Source organism: Helianthus annuus, chromosome 7 (assembly GCF_002127325.2).
Source record: "Helianthus annuus cultivar XRQ/B chromosome 7, HanXRQr2.0-SUNRISE, whole genome shotgun sequence".
In the NCBI taxonomy this organism is placed as follows: Eukaryota; Viridiplantae; Streptophyta; class Magnoliopsida; order Asterales; family Asteraceae; genus Helianthus; species Helianthus annuus.
Window position 1 is genome coordinate 1,638,124 of NC_035439.2, and position 21,256 is coordinate 1,659,379.

The following is a 21,256-nucleotide window of genomic DNA, read 5'->3' on the forward strand; positions in this document are numbered from 1 at the left end:
GCGGTGGTGATGATGGCGGTGGTGCAGATTGTAGAGAGAGAGTAGAGAGAGAGTGGAGGTGCAGATTGTCTGTGTGGTGTGTGTTAAAACCTAGAAGAAGAAGAGGTTTTATATAAAAGAAAAAACAAACCCTCTTCTCCTTACAGACTGAAGACATTTGGTCCACCTCTTCTCCTGCAGATGCCTGCAGATGTGGCCTGCAGCAGAAGAGGTTTTCAAGAAGAAAAAACAAACAGCACCTTAGTCCCTATGGTTTGGGCTATTTCCCAGTTTAGTCAAAAGGTTTCATTTTTTGTCTGTCGATCAAAAAAGGTTTCACTGTTGTCATTTTAGTCCACTTCTGTTAATGAAAAAGACAATTCGGTCATTTTATATGACCGAATTACCCTTCTAAACTAAAACCTTTAGACTAAACTAGCGAAATATACCAAACCAAAGGAACTAAAATGAGATGTAACTCTAAAAGTGTTGCTTTCATTTTGGAAAGAATGAGTTGAAGGGTAGTTACCATATATACATCAAACACGAGGGGAAATATTTGACTTCTTTAGTTTAAAAAAGGGGAAGAACATTGATTAAAGCAAGTCATCGATCCCCAATTTGATTTGAATCATCAATCCGCTCAAAACAAAACCCCCCTGCAACAACGGCTACTTCCTCTTTCTCTTTCTCTCTCTATCTCTATCTTTATCTCACTAATTTCTCGCACCACTGTCTGTCCAAACCCTAATCCGAAACTGCTTTCCACAAGATGAAGCACTCAAAGCCCTCACGAAATCAGATCCTGAGGGAGATTCCTCTTGACACTCCACCGTCAAACCCTAGCCCGATCAAGCAGCCGAAAGGTTCTAATCGAAAACACAAGTTTTCGAAAGAAAATGATTCACCGCACGAGATCGGTTCTGTTCCAGATTCGTCACCGTCTCCCGCAGCTGGTAAGTTGAAGTCGCCGCTTCCGCCACGTCCGCCTAACGCGCTTAAGCGGAAGCTTAGTAACGATTTTGGTGTTGAAAATGGCGTATCCGGATCGGATGATACTGGAGTCAAGGTAGTTTTTGTATACCTAACAGATTTTATTATTAATTTAAAGTTTAAACACAATTGTTGTATTAGTCTATTAGGTTTATAGTATTATTATGATTATGATGTGGCTCGGTTTAGGTTATTGTGCGTGTGAGACCGACTAGTAAGAATGAAGAAGAGGGGGAGGTTATAGTCCAGAAGACTTCTGGTGATTCGTTGACTATTCTTGGTCAACCGTTTACTTTCGATTCTGTGGCAGACGCAACGTCTACTCAGGTGAGTTGCTCATGATTTATCTGTTTGTGTGGAGTGTGGAATTTGTTTAGATTATGAACTGATGAAGTGATTGTTATGTTCGCGGTGTGTTTGTGTGTCGATTCAGGTTGATATATTCAATCTTGTGGGAGCTCCCCTTGTTGAAAATTGTCTAGCTGGATTTAACAGCTCGGTTTTTGCGTATGGGCAGGTATTGTTTGGTCTTCTTTATGTATGTGCGTGCGACTGTGAACGTAACAGTTTTGTTTTAAAGTTCTTCATGGCTATCTCTATAACTTTATTAACTATGTACTCTGTATAAAATTTGTGTAGACTGGGAGTGGTAAGACCTACACAGTTTGGGGGCCCGCCAACGCATTGTTAGAAAACGAATTATCTAGCGATCAGCAAGGTTTGACACCCCGTGTGTTTGAAAGACTTTTTGCCCGTATTTCTGAGGTGAGATCATACGTTAGTTTTATTTATTTCACACATCAAGTTTGTATTGAGTATTTGAATTAGCTTAGTGTTCATTTTCTTGTCATCTCACAATTTAACTGCAAATTTGCATAGGAACAAAACAAACATGCTGACAAACAACTCATATATCAATGCCGTTGCTCTTTTCTCGAGGTAATACACTAGTTTATTTATCATGGGTACTTAAACTTCCACTGTCACACGTATCTTAATATTGAAACATTGTATCTGCAGATCTACAATGAACAAATCACTGATCTGTTGGATCCAGCTCAAAGGAACCTTCAAATAAGAGAAGATACCAAAACAGGTGTTTATGTGGAAAATTTGACTGAGGAGTCTGTTTGCAGTATAAAGAATGTGACCCAGCTTCTGAAAAAGGTTTCGATATCTGAAATTCACATCAAAACTTTGTTAGATTAGACAAATATTGTTCATATGTACAAACTTGAAATCTGATTTTCTCTGCAGGGGTTGTCAAATAGGAGAACGGGAGCTACAAGCATCAACATGGAGAGTTCGCGTTCACATAGTGTTTTCACTTGTGTTGTCGAATCAAGATGCAAGGTAATACAACAAAACTATGGTTAACGAGAGTTAATATTCAAGTTATTTACCTTGGTATGATACATGAAAAAACTGTTGATGCCTTAATGTATCGTGTGTTCTAAATTCAAAAATTAAAATTTAAACCTTATAGAGTATGGATGGCTTGAGTTCCTTGAAAACAAGTAGAATTAATCTTGTTGACCTTGCCGGGTCAGAAAGACAAAAGTTGACCGGAGCAGCCGGAGAGCGGTTAAAAGAAGCCGGGAATATTAATCGTTCACTCTCACAACTTGGGTACGGAATCTGACATTTTTTTTTTTTTAATTTTTAAATCGATTGTATACTTATAACTGAATAAAATTATGTGTTTCCTTTGCAGAAATTTGATTAACATTCTAGCTGAGGTTTCTCAAAGTGGAAAACAGAGGCACATTCCTTATCGAGACTCGAAGTTGACTTTTTTACTACAAGAATCTCTTGGTGGTAATGCAAAGCTTGCCATGGTTTGTGCCGTATCTCCTGCACAAAGGTATCATGAAAGTTTCTTTTTATTCTTTTTATTAAACTGTACGTCTTAAATTCCTAAGCAAATTTGCAATTTAACATGAACTGGTATCTTTAAATTTTTTTCGATACAGCTGTAAGAGTGAGACTCTTAGTACATTGAGATTTGCTCAGCGTGCAAAAGCCATAAAAAACAAAGCAGTTGTCAATGAACAGATGCAAGATGATGTGAAATCACTGCGTGAAGTTATACGGCAACTTAAGGTACATTTTTGTTTTATTCTCTTCCTTCGTATCCTTGTTATAGCTAATATAGGCAGCACTATGGGCGGGTTGGATAACGGGTCAAAATGGGATTGGGTCAAGTCGTCAAGACGAGTAAATCTTGGTCAGGGTCAAAACGGGTATAAACCTTTTGTCTAAAAATATATTTTATTCAAACAATTAGCGTGTCAAATGTGATTACTAGGCTACAAACAAACCAACCGAACATGGACAACGCCTTGTTCGTGTTTGTTTGTTAAGGAAATTATGTGTTCACAAACTGTTCATAAACACTTACCGAACGAGATTTTCTGCTCGTGTTTATTCGTTAAGGAAATGAGCGTGTACATTTGTGTTGGTTTATTAATATAGGTAATGAACGCAAAGGAACCTTCATGAACATAAATATGCCCAAACGAACATTCATACACACAAATGAACACAACAAAAAGGAACATGCATTAAATTTTGAAGTTTTCTGCATTAAAATTAAACATTGGTTCATATAATTTGTGTTAAATTTAACATGAGCGGATATGTTCTCCACCCATTTCACCGTTTGACCTGATAACGATATCTAACAGGTTGAAATATGGATATCTACTAACCGGGAATAATGTTTAACAGGATGAACTGTTGCGAATGAAGTCAAATGGTAACCAAGTTGACCCAGGAACAGGCTATTCAACAGGTTGGAATGCTCGGAGAAGCTTAAATCTTTTGAAATTTAGCTTAAATCATCATCCAATGATGTTGCCTCGCATGGATGACGATGATCATGATAATCATGATGATGATGAAGAAATGGAAATAGTTGAGGAAGCAGAGCAAGTTATCATAGCAGCCAATGAGGCATGCAAAAACATGGAATTAGGTAGACACTAAACCTTAAAACTGGCTACATCTTAAGCTTAACATGTCTAGAAACAGAAGCATTAACAACCAAATCTTTTACACAGATACTACTGATGCAGATAATCAAGAAATCTTGACCCATTCATTAGATAATCAAACCTGTGATCAAGATTCTTTAGGTGATACACCTAACCTAAGCATAGTACCGTTTGAAGCAACCGCAGTTCTGAAATCTCCGACTGCAAGCGTTACACCACGAGCTATTAACAATAGTAGAAAAAGTTTGAAGAATTCCTCCACTTTGACTTCTTCTCCAGAAACCAACCGTTTGGCTGCGAGTTTAATAAATGGGCTTGAAGTAATCAATAAACATAGACAAAGTTCTGTTTTGGGCCGTTCATCATTCAGATTTTCATCTAAATCTGTTGCACCTGAACCAAAGCCAGTTAAAAAAGAGATCGGTGTGCAAACAATTTTTCCGGAGAACGAGTTTTTATGCAGCAATTGCAAGGGTAAAAGTTTGGTAGAAGTAAATGATGCAAATGAGGCAAATGATGATTTGAGTCTACAGTTGGTTCCTGTTGACTGTGCACCGTTGGATGATAATTTATCGAAGCAGATTGTTATTCCAAAAGTATGATTTTTAACCAAAAAAGTGGTGTATTTAATTTTGTTTTTTTGGTCTTATTTATGTTTTAACATTTGTGCAGGCAGTAGAAAAGGTTCTTGCTGGAGCCATAAGGAGAGAAATGGCTTTGGAAGAGTTTTGCACCAGACAAAATGCAGAAATCATGCAACTTAATCGTTTGGTATGTTGGTTTTGATTGTTTCAATGCAGAAATCATGCCAACATGAAATGATGTTTTTACTCTTTTAACAACTTTAATTCTGTTACAGGTGCAACAGTACAAACATGAACGGGAGTGCAATTCTATTATCGGGCAATTGCAGGAAGATAAAATAGCCCGTCTTGAGAACCTGATGGAGGGTGTGTTGTCAGCAGAGGAGTTTGTAGACGACGAATTGAGATCTTTAACATATCAGCATGAGGTATGCATTCCAGATTCCAGCTCTTCAATTGTTGAAATTTTGAAACAAATTCTTATATTAATCTAAACATGTAAATAAAGCGATTTAGAAGGGTGTACGCATATCATATATATCATATATACTTGCGGCAATCCGGCAACTACTAACTACACGTTTCTCACTTGCTCATTTTTTAGTAAAACATTTTTTATGTAATATTCAATCCATATTGACCCTTTAATAAGTAAATAAATACATTCCAAATCTTCAATTATATTTTCAACTTTTCTTGTCCTTTTTTTTATAAAGAACTGACGCAGTGATGTGCTAATTGTGATTACCAAAACATTTATTAAAACATTAATCTGAACTTTTGAATTAAGTGATTTAGATGATTGTATGTATAAAAATTACACTTCATACAAGTATACAACTTTCTATCCGTGTGACCCATTTTGTTATTTTTTGGTTGTAACCCATTTGCCATTTAGCTAGTTTTTTTTTTTTTTTTTTATTTAACCCATTTCACCAGTTTGAGATATTACTCAATCTAAGTTGACTCATTGACTAATCTTTTGTGCTTCTTTTCTTACATGTAATACAGATACTTAAGGAAAAATATGAGAATCATCCTGAAATTGTAAGGAAAGGATTTGAGTTAAAAAATGTTCAAGACGAATTGGAGCGTTACAAGAACTTTTTCGATATGGGGGAGAGAGATGTATTGATAGAGGAAATTCAAGATTTAAGAAGTCAACTTCAATCCTACATTGATTGTTCACCAAAGTTGACCAAGAAAGAAAGTCCACTTTTGCAAATAACCAACGGAGAGTCAACTTTCGAGAGTGCCGAACAGAGATTCGAATCCGAAAGAATCCGATTCAGCGAAACAGAACGCAAATGGAATTCGCTTATCGAAGAACTGAAATCGAAACTCGAAGAAAGTCAACTGCTTGCCGAAAAGCAAAAACAGGAGCTCGATTGCGAAAGAAAATGTTCAGAAGAACTGAAGGAAGCTATGCAAATGGCTATGGAGGGTCACGCGCGTATGCTCGAACAGTACGTTGATTTGGAAGAAAAACATATGAACATGCTTATAAATAAAAGGATGATTCAAGATTCGGTTGAAGATGTGAAGAAAGCAGCTGCGAAAGCGGGAGTTAGGGGTGCGGAATCTCGATTCATAAACGCTCTTGCTACTGAGATTTCAAGTTTGAAAGTTGAAAGAGAAAAAGAAAGAAGAAGATTTAGAGATGAAATTAAAGGGCTTGAAGAACAGTTAAGTGACACTGTCGAAGCTGTTCAGGCTGCTGGTGAGTTAGTTGTTAGACTCAAAGATGCAGAAGAAGCTGTTGCTGCTGCACAGGTTAGTTATACTCTTTAGTCTTTACCGATAGAGGGGTTGCTTCACAAATTAGAAGGTCGCATACAACAAAAAAAAAAGGTTATTGAGAGTTTGAAAGCATATAGATTTGGTCAGATAGACATGTCACACATGTTTGGGTTAAAGTGGGTCATTTTGGGTTGGATTGGCTTGACTGGCTGAAGTTTGGCCGGTTTTGCGACTTTCGTCCACAAGTTTGTTTTTCCGCATGTTTTCATCCGCTCGTTAATTCCTTCCTTTTTTCTCCGTTAAGTCAGGGGTATTTTCGTCTTTTTCACTTTTTGTACAAGCATTTAGCATAATGTACACGCGAATTCTTAAGTGAAAAAAAACTGAATTGCCTTTAAGTTAACAAAAAAGAGGAAAATACCTCTGACTTAACATAGAAAAATGGATGGAGTTAACGAGCCGGATGAAAACGGCAAGATTTCAAACCTTTTGGATCCAGATTCATCTTACCTCAAGGACGAAAATGGCATTTTACTCTATAACTTTTCCACTAAACGTTATATGTAATATATTTTCTTCTATTTGTCGCATTCTAATATATGTTAAACCAAAATGGCATGCTTAGACTAGATGCATGTTGCTAAGCTATCTCGTTGGCTGGTTTGTGGATTGACCCGAAACACCCTTTTTGCCCCGCACTTCTGATAAATTATACTATTTCACTAATAATATTATGAAATTTTATTCTCTAAAAACTTTCAGGCACGGGCTATGGAGGCTGAACAAGAAACAAAAAACGCTTTCAAACAAATCGAAAAACTGAAGAAAAAGCAAAAGATTGAGGTATCAACAACCCCTGTTTACGATATGCCAATATACGATACAGAGTCAAACTTCACAGTTGACCAGCAACCCAAAGAGGAATTTGAACAATTCTTTAATGTGGATAAAGAACCCACTTCCTGGTTCTCTGGATACGACAGGTGCAACATTTAGGTACCAAACTTTTGTCTCAAGATTTGTTTGTACTAATAGAAAGTTCCTGTTATAGAAATGTAATATTTCCATTTTCATCTTCACAATAATCTTTAGCCACTCTGTATTATAATTTTATTCGACGTATAGATAGGGTACGTAGGGCCCCTATACATAGAAAATGTAAGTTTTAGAATCTGAGATCCTTTATTTTCTTTGGCCTCAAGTGTCATTTGGATAGGGGGCAATCTTCAAGTAGATCATGTCTATTGCTTATTAGTTATTATTAATTTAGATATATATATATATATATATATATATATATATATATAGAGAGAGAGAGAGAGAGAAAGTATAATGTACAAAACGCCTTAACGTACGTTAACGTACGCGACACATACACAACTTGCGAGATAATATAGAGATAACTAGCGTGATTACATTTTGTTCAATTGAACGTGCGTGATTTTTGCTCCCATGCGTGATTAACTGCTCCCATGCGTGATTAACTGATCCATGCGTGATTATAGCCCTGATCTGATGGTTACCATTAGAGATGGGCATTTTCGGGTTTTTCTAGAACCCGGAACCGGGTCCAACCCGGAACCGGGTATGGTACAAGTGATTGGAACCGGGTGGTTAGTGGAACCGGGTCCGGGTATAACCCGGGTACACGTCATTTTTTTTAGAACCGGTAGAACCGGGTTCGGGTACTATAGAACCGGGTCCGGGTACTGTGCAGAACCGGTTACGGGTACTGACCAGAACCGGTTCCTCTGCGTAATTCAGAAAAAGTCGCTGACCGTTACTGTTGAAACCGGTTACGTCTGAAAAGCTGTTTTTTTTTTTTTTAAATTTTGACCGTTATAACCGGTTTTGAATTATAAAAAACGATTATTTCATCAAACTCTTACCACATTTCCAATTTTCATCTTCCATCACTCTTCTTTCTCAACACAATCAAACCCGGAAGAACTATGGCATCGGAAGAACAAGTGGTTTTGATATTAGAAACCAAGCGTAACCCGGCTATTTGGAAAAATTTCGATTTGTGTTTGATGTCGGATAACCATGAGATGGCTCGTTTTAGGTGTTATGTTTTAAGTGTTATGTTTGAAGTGTTATGTTTGTTTTAGGTGTTATGTTTGAAGTGTTATGTTTGTGAAATAATATCTCGTTTGTGGGAAAAAAAAATCGCATATATAATCGTTTAAGTAGTACAAAAAGTCGGTTCTTTCGGTAATCATAATCGGTAATCAAAATCGTTTAACAGAACCGGTTCCGTGGGTCTGATCAGAATCGGTTCCTTCGGGACTGATCAGAATCGGTTACAATAATTTATTTTTTTGCTCGTTTGCTTGAGGACGGTGCGACACTTTCACTTCCGCTACGCTTTGGTGCGGGCACTTCGTTACAATCGTCTTCGGAATCATTGGTCTCTACCTCGTCTTCCTCTTCATCCTCTTCTTCAATAATCTTGTGCTCCAACTCCACCTCGTCTTCGAGACTCGACTTATGTTGAACACGATCAACGCCGTCCAAATGGTCTTTTAGGCAAATTGCCATCTCTAGCGACTCCGGGGTTAATCTTGTTCTTCTAATCGACAATACCCTACCACTAAGAGAAAAAACACTTTCCGAAGCTACCGTGGAAGCTTGGACCGTTAGTAAATCACGAGCCATGGTGGCTAAAATCGGGAATTCCGATTCTTTAGACTTCCACCATGCCAAAATGTCAAAATTATTATACTCCTCGGCCGTCATAGTAAGTGCATCATCCCTTAGTTTATATCGGCCGAGTTCACTAGATGGTTCGTTACCCCTTTGTTGTTTCGCCGTTTCGTCTCTAACGACGTTCAACATGGTTATGATGGGGTCGGCAATTGTTTGATCTTTAGAGGCCGATGATGAAGCTCCATTAAAAATTGTATGATTTTTTTCCCCATATTTTTTTAAATAATGATCATAAAGTTTATTCAAAGATTCATCGAAAAGTTTTTTAGTTTTGCCTTTTAATGTTGGATCAACCTCGTGCATATCCAACTTGTCGTAAATTTCATCAACTAACGCGTTAACACCCGCTACGTTTAAAATTGGGTTTAAAGCGGCGGCACATAAAAATACGGGTGGTAAGTCCAAAAAATATTTTTTAAATTTATTGATCATTGGTGTCAACATGTTCCTCAACATGTCACTTGAGTTTTCAAACTTTTTAAAATTAGTTGTTATCAAATATAATTCGGAAATAACTCGAGAACTAGTGGGATAATAAACACCGGAAATTAAAGTTGTTGATTTTTTGAAAACTTGTAAAAATTCACTTAGTGTTTGAATGTTATTCCAAGCCGTGTCGGGAAAAGGGTCGACTTGGTAGTCATCACTTAAAGTTGTATGAAATGCTTTTAAAGTGCCCATTTGTTTTAAAGCCATTTCAAACATATGACAAGTTGAATTCCAATAATATGAGCAACACATCTTGTGTGAAAAAAAGCACCATCACAAATTGGTTTTTACTTCAACTTTAGTTTTTGGATCGCATTTGAGTTGTTTGAGGCGTTATCGAAAGATATTGAAAATATTTTATCCTCCAAACAATATTTTATAATTGTGGCATTCATAATTTTATAAATATTTTCTCCCGAATGAGGAGAAGGAAACTCTTCAAATGCGATCGTGCTTTTCATCATTTGCCATGTATTGGGATCAACCCAATGAGCGGTGACACAAATGTATGATTCGGGTAAACCGTGTGGAGCCGACCACACATCACTAGTTAAATTTACACAAGTTTTTAAATTTTGAAAAAATGCAATTAAATCTTTTCTTGCATTTTCCCATAAAGTTAAACAATGACGTTTTAAAGTTCGACGACTTACATGTTTGTAGCTAGGTTGAAGAGTCTCCCTAATTAGCTTAGTGAGATCGGGGTCGTCAAAGTGTCCAAAAGGCAACGCTTTTTTGATGACCAACTTCGCCATCCTATCCCGAGTTATCTTTTGTTCGTAGCGGAAAATGTTCCCATCTTTTGAAAGTTGGACTTGACCGGGTGTCAAATCTTTGAGAGCTTTGCAATACTTTTTCGCATGCTTCGTTAAAGTAGAATTAGAATCCTTGCCTAACAAGGAGCCACAATGCTTGCATTGAGCCTTTTGCGAACCATCGCTCATCTCGACTAAATCCCAATTGCACCAAACATCCATATTGCGGCTATGCGATAATGTTCCCACCACAAATGGAGCATTTGAACCTTTTGGAACATTATTGACGGATGGGGAGTTTGTGCTTTTAGAGTTCTTGGAAGCCATTAGAAATATGTAAAGAAGGTGAAGAAATAGATACAAGAAGAAGATGAGTTGTGAAAAAAAATAAAAAAAAGTGTGATATTTATAGCATAACCGGTTCCAACGGTCATAACGGAACCGGTTCCAACGGTTATATTTGCATTTAATGAGTTAGCATATATCTAGGAACCGGGTACAACGGTCATATCCATTTACGAATCGGTTACAACGGTAACATACCGGGTATACATAGGAACCGGGTACGGGGGAGGAACCGGGTACGGGTATAAACCGGGTACGGATAGGAACCGGGTATGGTTGACTTTTTTTAGAAAAAATGGGAACCGGGTAGTACCCGTCGGGTTTTTTAAACCTGGGACCGGTTCCTCTGAGCATCGGGTAGGAACCGGAACCGGGTCCGGGCCGGGTCCACTGGAATCGGTTTGGAACCGGGTTTTATGCCCATCTCTAGTTACCATTGTCGCGTACGTGAAGTAGGATAAGCCGTGAAGTATGTTAACCGCTCCCTATATATACACACATAAAAATTAGAGTGAATTTCAAGTTTTGTCCTTTATCTTTAGGCCACTTTGCTAGTTTTGTCCTTTATGTTTAAATTTGACGAGTTTTGTCCTTTATGTTTAAAAATCAAGCACGTTTTGTCCTTTATGCTTGATTTTTAAGGACAAAACGTGTTTGATTTTTTAAACATAAAGGACAAAACGTGTTTGATTTTTAAACATAAAGGGTAAAACGTGCTTGATTTTTAAACATAAAGGACAAAACTCGTCAAATTTAAACATAAAGGACAAAACTTGCAAAGTGACCTAAAGATAAAGGACGAAACTTGAAATTCACTCTAAAAATTAAAAAAAAAAAGAGCATAGACAGGGAGTTTACAAGTACCATTTTTGTAGTCCCCCTGAATCCTGTTGTGTGGTGAGTCTATTTCATGTCAGTGGAGACCATTAAACAGGTAGCTTGTGGTATTGTCTTCTTTGATATGTATATTTCCCCTACTTGTGGACCACTAAGGGTATATATGTAAATACTGGATCAGAAGATAGGAAAAAAACAAAGTAGATATAGCAATCCTGGCCATACATTATCTTGTAAAGATTATGATATTTATTTTTGTACAAAGATAGGGATTTATACAAGATTATATGATATTGAAGACACAGAATGGGCCATGATTTTGATATCGGGTCGACTGGCCTACAAGCTCTTTTTGTCCATTTTATATAAATAAGTGCTTTGAGAGAAAGAAGAAAGTTATGGACTCAATGAGCCGGTGGCGGTGGATGATACAAAAACACTCATTTAAATGATAAAAACAATTTTGGAGGTTATATGCATAAAAATAGGTTTCAGTGACATTCAACCCATTTGACCTGATCCCTTTTTAGTTACTGCTTTTTATTTGATCTAGCTGGCTCATTAGACACTGAGCCTTGATTCATAGTTGGGATGTTTGTTATATCTTGATTCATAGTTGGGATGTTTTTGGTTGCTTGGGTGGACATTTCCTCGGAGGTCACCTATCCTTGGATTACACCAATGTTTTAAAAATTGGTTTTTAAATCATATCCTGTTAAGTTTAGAAATGGTTTAACCGGTTAAATTGGGTTGTACCGGACGGTTCAACCGGGTTGACTGGTTAACCCTAAAAATCCATAAAATACATTTTTTTTTTCAAAAATCAATCCAAAACTACATCATTTTATAATAAAAATATTCTAAAAGTTAATCCATAATAAAAAACTAATCCAAAATTTCACTATTGGTACCTTTTTAGGCGTTAGGTTTTGCTAAGAAAGTAAATCTGTCACTTTTTGTGCCTGTAAAAGATTTAAAGTCCAAATTTTAATCATTACGCTACTAGGACACACTTAAGTTTGGAATTCTTCATCCACAACCAATGTGCCCAAATATGTTGGTATTATTTTAGGCGGGGCATTCTTTATGAACCAATACATCTCTCATGTAGATAGAAGAGAATGATATTCATCTAAGGTGTCATAAATCTTGAATTGCATATAGATAGAGAAAGTTGGCACTGTTTATAGGAAACAAAATGACATAAAATGGACAATTTAATTCAAAGGACCATCTGTGAACATTCATAACCAAAATAGTGACAGGCTTTTTTTTTTTTTTTTTTTTTTTTTTGTGGTTGGATTGTTAATGTAGAACTTTATATGCCATCTTCAATTGCATTTACACAAGTAAGTTGTCTTTTTTATTACTCAAATTAGTGAATGTACAAGTTACTCCCATTGGTGTCCCCAACTATATGATTTGATGTTAAGCTAATGAAACATGATACCAACAACCCAAGTTAAAGCTTGTTAAGGGTGGAAGAAAGATGCATAATAAAGTGAAAGACAAGTGTGATCTATGAATATGTATGTAACTGGTGACAGCCTGGTTATTGGCCCATCTTCCTTGATCATAATTGATGCTAAATGAACCCTACCAGAACAAACATCTCCAATCAATGCCCCCTCTTAACTCTTTCTTTTTATTAATGCATTGGCAGTCTTGTTATATAGTATATATACTTCTAAATATTCACTAATCATCATTCTTAATGATATTTGACAAAGTTATATGGGTAGCTAGCGGGTCACTGCCACCGGCACTCGTTCTGAGTTCTATAAATTATTAACGTATTAATTATGATCATAAAAACTCAACTACATAATTGTCTAATTGTCTTTAGTAAGATGATGAAGATATTTGAATACATTTTGAGTAATCTTTATACAACCTAATATATTAAATTAATAGTTTCTATTTCTAAAGATGTTTTATGATTATTTAACAATATGATTTTTTTTTTGAACGACAACAATATGAATATGAATTAGTTATTACTTATTACATAACATGTGTATGAAATAAAAAGATAATAGTGTTAAAAATAACTTTTTAAGAAATTTGGTGCAAGGTGTAACAAGACATATCATATAATGTCACACCGTCAAATTTAATATTTTGATTGGATATGAGTTTTAGACTGGCCCATTCTATACACCCCCCCCCCTCCTTCCTGATTACACCCCCCCTTGTGAGAGGAAAACTGTCGGTCCCACGCAGGCCCCACCTGTAAGTATGTGAGAGGAAGGGGGTGAAAAAAGTAAATAGGGGGGGTGTAGAAAGTAGCACCCTTTAGACTACCACATCAAATTTGGTGTTTTGAATCCAATCAACTTAAAAGAAGCTCAAACCCAAGCTTTAGCCCAAAGGCTACTAGGGAAAGGTTCAAATGAAAACCATTTTTATTACGGAAAATCGAAAACTAACTAAAAAAAACCTAAAAAACACGCCAAAACATTTTTTTTACATTTTTTTTATTAAAATTCGTTAGTTTTTATATATAAAAAAAATTTCAAAAAAAAAAATTGTAGTGCACATGTGTAATAATTCACATCTGTAGTGCTATTACACATGTGTACGTACTATTACACATGTGCACTACGAAAAAAAAATTTTGAAAAAAAGTTTTTTATATAATTTAAATAGCGAAAATTGGTATGCAAAAAAAATTGTATGTTTTTTAGTTTTTTTAGTTAGTTTTCGCGATAACCAGTGGTTTTCATTTGAACCTACCCAAGGCTACTATATGTATAAATAAAATAAATTGATTTCATGATATTACGTAGCTACATAATAGTTTGTTGGCTTTTTGCCCTTTTGGGTAAAGATGTGTTTTAATGAAGTATACTTTAAAAAAAAACATAGCTACATAATAGATATTATATATATATATAAGGTTATAATAAAAATAACTAATAAAGTTATAGTTATGTATAATTTTTATTTATAAATAGTTATATAGGATATATATAAAATAATCAAACATTTAGTAAATAATAAACGAGTCAAATTCAAGCTAGAAAATATATTGATGAGCCGAGTTCAGGTTTTTCACATAAAGTTTAAAACAAACCGAGATCAAGATTAGACAAGCTCTAGCTTGACTTGTCTCGTTTACACTCCTATATAAAAGTTTTTTGATTATCAAATGTTGCTTATTAGTGCCAAATATATGGTTGTATTTAGATTTCTTATATATTTTTCTTTCAAATTAAAGTATAGAGTTAAATGCCATTTTAGTCCTTGTGGTTTAGATCATTTTGCTAGTTTAGTCCAAAGTTTCATTTTTTGCATGTGGATTCAAAAAAGTTTCACCGTTGTCATTTTAGTCTACTTGGTTAACTTCATCCATTATTTATGTTAACGAGAAAGGCAATTCAGTCATTTTATACGGCCGAATTGCCCTTCTAGTTCACATAATTACATATAAAATGACTGAATTGTCCTTCTCGTTAACAGAAAAATGGATGAACTTAACCCAGTGGACTAAAATGGCAACAATGAAACATTTTTGAACTCACAGACAAAAAATGAAACATTTGAACTAAACTGGTAAAATGGCTCAAACCAAATGGACTAAAATGGCATTTAACTCTAAAGTACATTTTTGGTGGATAATAACTCAAAGATTGATCAATGGCCCAATGCAGGAAGATTGAAATCTAATGACAAGTTTGGTAACCCTTACTATTTGCATCAATTTTATCATCTTCTAAAACAATGTAAAGTCAATGTCAATGTTCAAAAAAGCTGGCTCAACCACTGTTTGGTGGATAGTAACTCAAAGAGGGGCCAACCACAATTTCACTGTTCCACAAGAACTCTTGTCCCTAATTACATTCCCTTGTACCATACTTCAACAAAAAGGCATTTAATGAGTGAATAGTAACACTTCACTATGATCAAATCCAAAGATGATATGCTCTAGTGATATGTACATCATGCCATGGAAGTTGTACATTGTTTTAGAATATAGCATTTGAGATATGGTAAAACAAAATTTGTATTTGTTTTCTTGTTTGGAAACCTTGTGTGTGAATGGGAAAATGATTGGGTAGGTTCAAATAGTTGATTTGGCTTTTTGTTGTTAACAATCATCATGAATTGCCATAAATTGCCTTGGAATATACTTTACATTTACAATAATGCTACAAACCTTTTAGGTACAATGTGTAAAGCTTATATGATAGTACATGTTTATGTTCAATTATTTTCTATATTCATTCAAATGTCTTTACCTCTCATTAAAATTACAGCTAGATAAAAACTCGCATATAAATACATCAGTAAAAAAATATCGTCACATATTTAAAATTAGACGAACAATAAGAAAACCAAACTTAGAGATTGTAGGATACATGTTACAGCAACAACGTTGGTACAACGCTTAAAATGTATGAAACTTCTAAGGGATTATATGTTCAGTCTAAGTTTTTTTTTTTTTTTTAAGAATAGAACGATGTCGTCGTCTTCTTTTATTTGTTTTGATTTTTTCATGTGTCGTTATGTTAAAGAGTTATAAGCCAGAATAAATAGAAATGAATGCCATCACTCTTTGGTTTTTTATTTATAATAATACTAGGGGGAATACCCGTGCGATGCACGACATGCATAATAGTTATTGTTTTTTCCTGGAACGACGACTGATATAGATAGTGCGTGACACGGTACGGAAGTGCGAATATAGTATAGATTTTTAACACAAAACCCGGGTTTTTTTAAAGTTAGCCGTTTGACCATGGTTATTTTGACCAAAGTCCACTCCTCATTCGGCGCTTTGTGGTAGCACCACCAGTCAAAAAAGGCCCAAAACACCCGAGGGTACAGTGTTCTCCCACGTTTTTAAGACGCTTTGAGAGAGGTTTGCGCCCCACCACATGTAGTCTCACAAAACTTCAAATCTATGGACGTGTGGTTTCTCAACCCTCTTCAAAAGACGTCACAGTTTTCAAATTTTTTTATTTTTTCTTTTTCATTGTTTTAAATGGTGTAAAATAGATATTATATATATATATATATATATATATATATACACACATATTATACTACATACACATATACATATAAATTTAGTTTTAACATCTAAAAGTCAAATTGCAGGTTTTGTTCCCTTTTATAGATCAGAAAGCAATTTATAAACCAACAAAATTAACAAATCCTAACAGTTCTTCAAGTGTTTAGTTATATAATCTATATATTTATTTACTAAAATTTATTACAATTAACCCAATACTTAATAAATAGGGTATGCAGGACTTAAAAAGTGTTATCTGGACACGTATGTCACTCCAGCTTGCCAATCTTGTGTACCGACTCCAGGGTAATATTTTCAGATGCCTGCAACACACCTGGTTATAAAAGTAAAAAATAAACAAAAATGATGTTTTAGATTTTTACCCTGGTCTCAAACTTAATGTAGTTGTTTAGTCCATTTAATTAAATTTTATTTTTAGTTGACGCATAGGTACAATGTAGTCCTCTATTTGTGACAATTGTCATTGTGCTTATAGTCCTGTGATGTTGTTTTAATACCCATTAACCAACTCGTTTCGCCTCTATTTCTCAGTTATTTAAAGAAGCAACATATACATCAGAAGTAAATTTCTAAAGATAATGGTGAACCGTCAATGGTACAATAAACTTACCTCAAGACTACCATTTGCTAAACTGGTAGTGTATCTCAGAGTCCAGAAATCCCGTGCTAGAGCTATTTCAATTAATATATGGAGAAAAGGAAGAGCCTCATTGATTAAACATGGTCATAAAGGCTCGTACTATTTCATTAAAGTTAATTGTAATATTAAATATTAGTTATCTAATAACCAATCAATCCTTTAAGGTGAATTGTTATGAAAAGTCTATAAGCCCTAACTTAAACATTAATATATGGAGAAAATGAAGAGGCTCATTGATTAAACATGGTCATAAAGGTTGGTACTATTTCATTAAAGTTAATTGTAATGCATTTAAAACAACCATAAATTTTGATTTTAAATATAAGATATAGCTAAACTTAGAAATTGTTTACTGAAAGTTGAAGTTGAAATAAATCATATTCAGATAATTATTTTTTATATGCAAATTCAAACAGACCTATCAAAATATGTAGGAAAACTCCATGCAAGTCTAACTCCGTCACGCTTAAATTCATGTAACCTGAATGCGGTTCATTACATATTTAACCCATTAATTTAAATAGGCAGGCGGGTAGTAATCGGGTTGGTGGGTTGTAAAACTGTGTTAATTTTACCAGCATGGTGGAAGTCAATATTCTACCAGCATCATTACATCCAACTTTTTAAAAGTAAACAAATGGTTTGATAATATGAAAACTATTTCAAATGAATATTAGTAATGTATAAATTTAAACGAACATTCAAATGAAAATAAAGAATGGTTACAAACGAACGCAAATAAGAGAGAGGACAGACATAAACGAAAGTCAATCATCAAACATAAATGAACGAAAATAAACGAACGAAAATAAACGAACGAAAATAAACGAACATAACATTGAACCTCCAATTCGTTTACGGGTTGCACCTACTTCTGTTTAAAGCAAGATGTATAGATTATGCAACGTACCTTAACCACGCGTGTGTGTATGTGAATATATGTTTTTAACTTGATCCGTGTGACACCCCAGGAAAACCAGGAAAACCATGCAACTTAACTAGCTTCCTCAGTGAGTGCCATCAAATTTCGGGACGAAATTTCTTTCAACTTGGGGATGATGTGACAACTCGAAATCTAGAACCTTTCGTTGTAACTTGCTTGTACGTTATGTGACTAGTTAAAATGATAACGTGAACTTTTATGTGCTTTGTTTTGTGTGCATTGTATGTATATATATATATGTGTGTACGTGTTATATGTGAACCGAGAACCCGACACGAAACAACGGACCCGACTCGAGACCAAGAGGTCTCGAGTGAATAGTGACCGAATAGGCCTTTGGGCCGAGAACCTTGTGGCCGGTTGGGCCATTGGGCCGTGAACCCCCACTCGAAACCCACTAAGGGTGCACACTCTTGGAACTTGACTATATATACCATACCTTAGTTAGTTTTTACCATTTGTTGAACATTACACCCACACACTCTCCTACTTTTCTCTCTAAGCCTTAAGCACACAAACCCACCTCCAAGACTCTCGGATCTAATCGGTTAGCACAAGAACTCTCGGGCTTGGAACTTCGGATCGACACACACACACACTTCATTAACCGGTTAGTGCTTTTAATGTTTATGGATTTATGTTAATCATGTTAAATGATAAAATGCATGAGATGATGTTTATTGTTAGTATTTCTTGATGATTATTGTTAGTTTATGTTATGTTTGTGTTTAAATGGATGCATGAATGAGATGAAGTTTTATGTATGTTAACAAGTTATAGTGTTGGAATGTGTTGCTAAAGAACTCATGACATCTTGTGTTAAATAGAGTTAAACTACTAGATCTTGATGATACATGAAATCGGATTTGCATTTCTCATGAAATCGGACATATATAAAAACCGAGTTGTGTGTTATGTTTAGTGTTTTGATGCTTGTTCATAGTTTTGTTTGAATAAAGGTTGAATACTTGATGAATATGTGTTTGAACATAGGAAGAACACTTTGAATGATAGTTGAAGATTGAAAACCCTTGTGATTTTGATCCATCTTTGACTAATAGCCTGATTAGGAAATATGTTAGTGGGATTCTATTGGTTATTTCCGGATTTGGGCCTGATTATATTGTACCACTAATCTGACTACATCTGCATCAACACGTGAACTTGAAAATGACAGCTTACCGACTCGCAATCACCTGGTTGCGACTCGCAACCACAGCGTGATGACTCGAGACCACGCGGTTGCGACTCGCAACCATAACAGGACAAGCCGAGACCGCAGGTTACGAGTCCGGTTGCGACTCGAGACCTTAGCATGATGAACCGAGACTACGGTTGCGACACCGGTTGCGACTCGCAACCATCCATGATCAACACACAGCATGACTCGAGACCATGCTTGCGAGTCCGGTTGCGACTCGAGACCACACTTTTGGGCCTTAGTTAATGGGCCAGACTGATGGGCTTCTGTGTTAACTGCTTTTACGTGTTTGGGCCTAAGTAGTTGGGCTGAACTTGTGAACCGTATGTGCTTCTATTGACTGTTAACTGTTACTGCTAAACGTGCTTGCCAAACGTGTTGAACATTTGTACACTACTTGGTTCGAATCTGATTATACGTGATATCCGTGTTAGGACGCTATTGACTACTTGCGACTTGATTGACTTTCTGTGTTTGACTGCCGAGCAAACCAAGGTGAGTTCACACCCTTTACAAAGCATGGGATTCCCTGGGTTGGGAACGGGGTTAAGGAACGTGGTTCCTCGTCTACCTTGGGTAGGACGTCAGTGGTTCAGGAATGTGATTCCTCGTCCGGATGGACGGATAAACGTACTAGACTAAAACTCTATCACGAAGTCCCTCCTTTTTGTATCGACTAAACGCGCTATTTAGGTCTGACAAGCCTCACACCGTGCCGCAGAGGACGGGCGTGAACTAATGGATCTGGGGCACGTCAATGATGATAGACATTGATGTTTTCAGGGCACATAAACATGACTACAGTCAGCAATCGATACGGTAACGAGTCTAGTATACACATGGGGTAGCCCCCACGGCTGGAGAGCCAGATGATGTACATGGGGTAGCCCCCACGGCCGAAATGCCTGATAACTACATGGGGTAGCCCCCACGGCCGGAGTGCCGGAGTAACTGGGAACGAACTGGTCACGTTTTTAAAACTATGGGGTAACCCCCACGGCAGGATGCCAGATAAAGTAAACTGTTTTCGAAACAACTAAAACGAACGCCCACCCGTGAACTCACTCAACTAGTTGTTGACTCGTTACTACATGCTTTGCAGGACCATAGGTACTCAGTGGGAGCCTGCATGGAGGAAGATCGTTGTGGGACAGGGATTGCTACAAGACTATGTTAAACTTGAAACTTTTGGAACTTATGTTATAACTTTAAACTTATGCTTCCGCTTGCAACTTAAACTTATTTGTTTTGGAACACCAATCGTGAATGGTTAAACTTTTATAACTATTTATATGCTTGTTCAGTATGATTGGTGGCTGGATCCTGGTCAGTCACGCCTCCAAGCGGTAGTACTCCGCAGGTGGGATTTTGGGGGTGTGACAGATTGGTATCAGAGCCATTGGTTATAGTGAACTTGGTTTTAATAAAGGAGAAACGTTTTTGTTAAAACCAGACTATAACCGGTTTAGTGCTCAACGGTCCACAACGACACTTCGCTCCTCATGCAAGGCTCGATGTTCTAGGTAATATGATGTATGTATATTGCCTACTTGTTAATTACGTAGTACATTGCTCATAGTATGCTTGATTAGTATAGCTACTGTTGTTTGAACACGTGCGTGCTTACTCTGTCCTACTATTGTACTTTCGCGAACCTCTCTCACACGTATTACTCTTATTATGAAGAACCATGTCTGGACGCGTTAACATGACACAAGCCCAGTTGACGGCTTTGATCAACGAGCGAGTTGCCGCAGCGCTCGCAGCCGCACACGCAGGAGGTATATCCTGCAGTCCGAAATGTTCTAGGATCATTTGGATCCTACTCTCGTGAACCAACCTTTGTGTTAAACTCTGTCTTTCTTTCACATACCTTAGGTCAGTATGCTCAGGCACCGGTGTGCACTTTTAAGACCTTTATGGACTGTCGACCCACAACTTTTAGCGGCACTGAAGGAGCAGTAGGTCTCCTACACTGGTTTGAGAAACTGGAGTCTGTGTTCGAAA

General features: G+C 36.4%; 1 protein-coding gene across 1 annotated transcript; it reads left to right on the forward strand.

Annotated features, from left to right (window-relative positions):
* Positions 1-607: 607 nt before the first annotated feature.
* On the forward strand, positions 608-7,481 carry LOC110867571 (kinesin-like protein KIN-12A). Its single transcript, XM_022116546.2, has 16 exons — positions 608-1,048; positions 1,162-1,299; positions 1,406-1,489; positions 1,612-1,737; positions 1,852-1,911; positions 1,993-2,139; positions 2,230-2,325; positions 2,459-2,601; positions 2,687-2,836; positions 2,946-3,075; positions 3,703-3,949; positions 4,035-4,564; positions 4,641-4,739; positions 4,828-4,980; positions 5,564-6,325; positions 7,055-7,481. Exons 1-16 carry the CDS (start codon positions 752-754, stop codon positions 7,286-7,288), a joined length of 3,396 nt encoding a protein of 1,131 aa, XP_021972238.1. The 5' UTR covers positions 608-751; the 3' UTR covers positions 7,289-7,481.
* The last annotated feature ends 13,775 nt before the right edge of the window (positions 7,482-21,256 follow it).

What these genes read in the sequence shown, in the direction of transcription:
- LOC110867571 (XM_022116546.2), top strand. Translation starts at nt 752, where the DNA reads ATGAAGCACTCAAAGCCCTCACGAAATCAGATCCTGAGGGAGATTCCT. An exon ending in CAGACGCAACGTCTACTCAG is followed by an intron (nt 1,300 to 1,405) that starts GTGAGTTGCTCA and finishes GTGTCGATTCAG; the next exon opens with GTTGATATATTCAATCTTGT. An exon ending in TTGTCGAATCAAGATGCAAG is followed by an intron (nt 2,326 to 2,458) that starts GTAATACAACAA and finishes TAAACCTTATAG; the next exon opens with AGTATGGATGGCTTGAGTTC.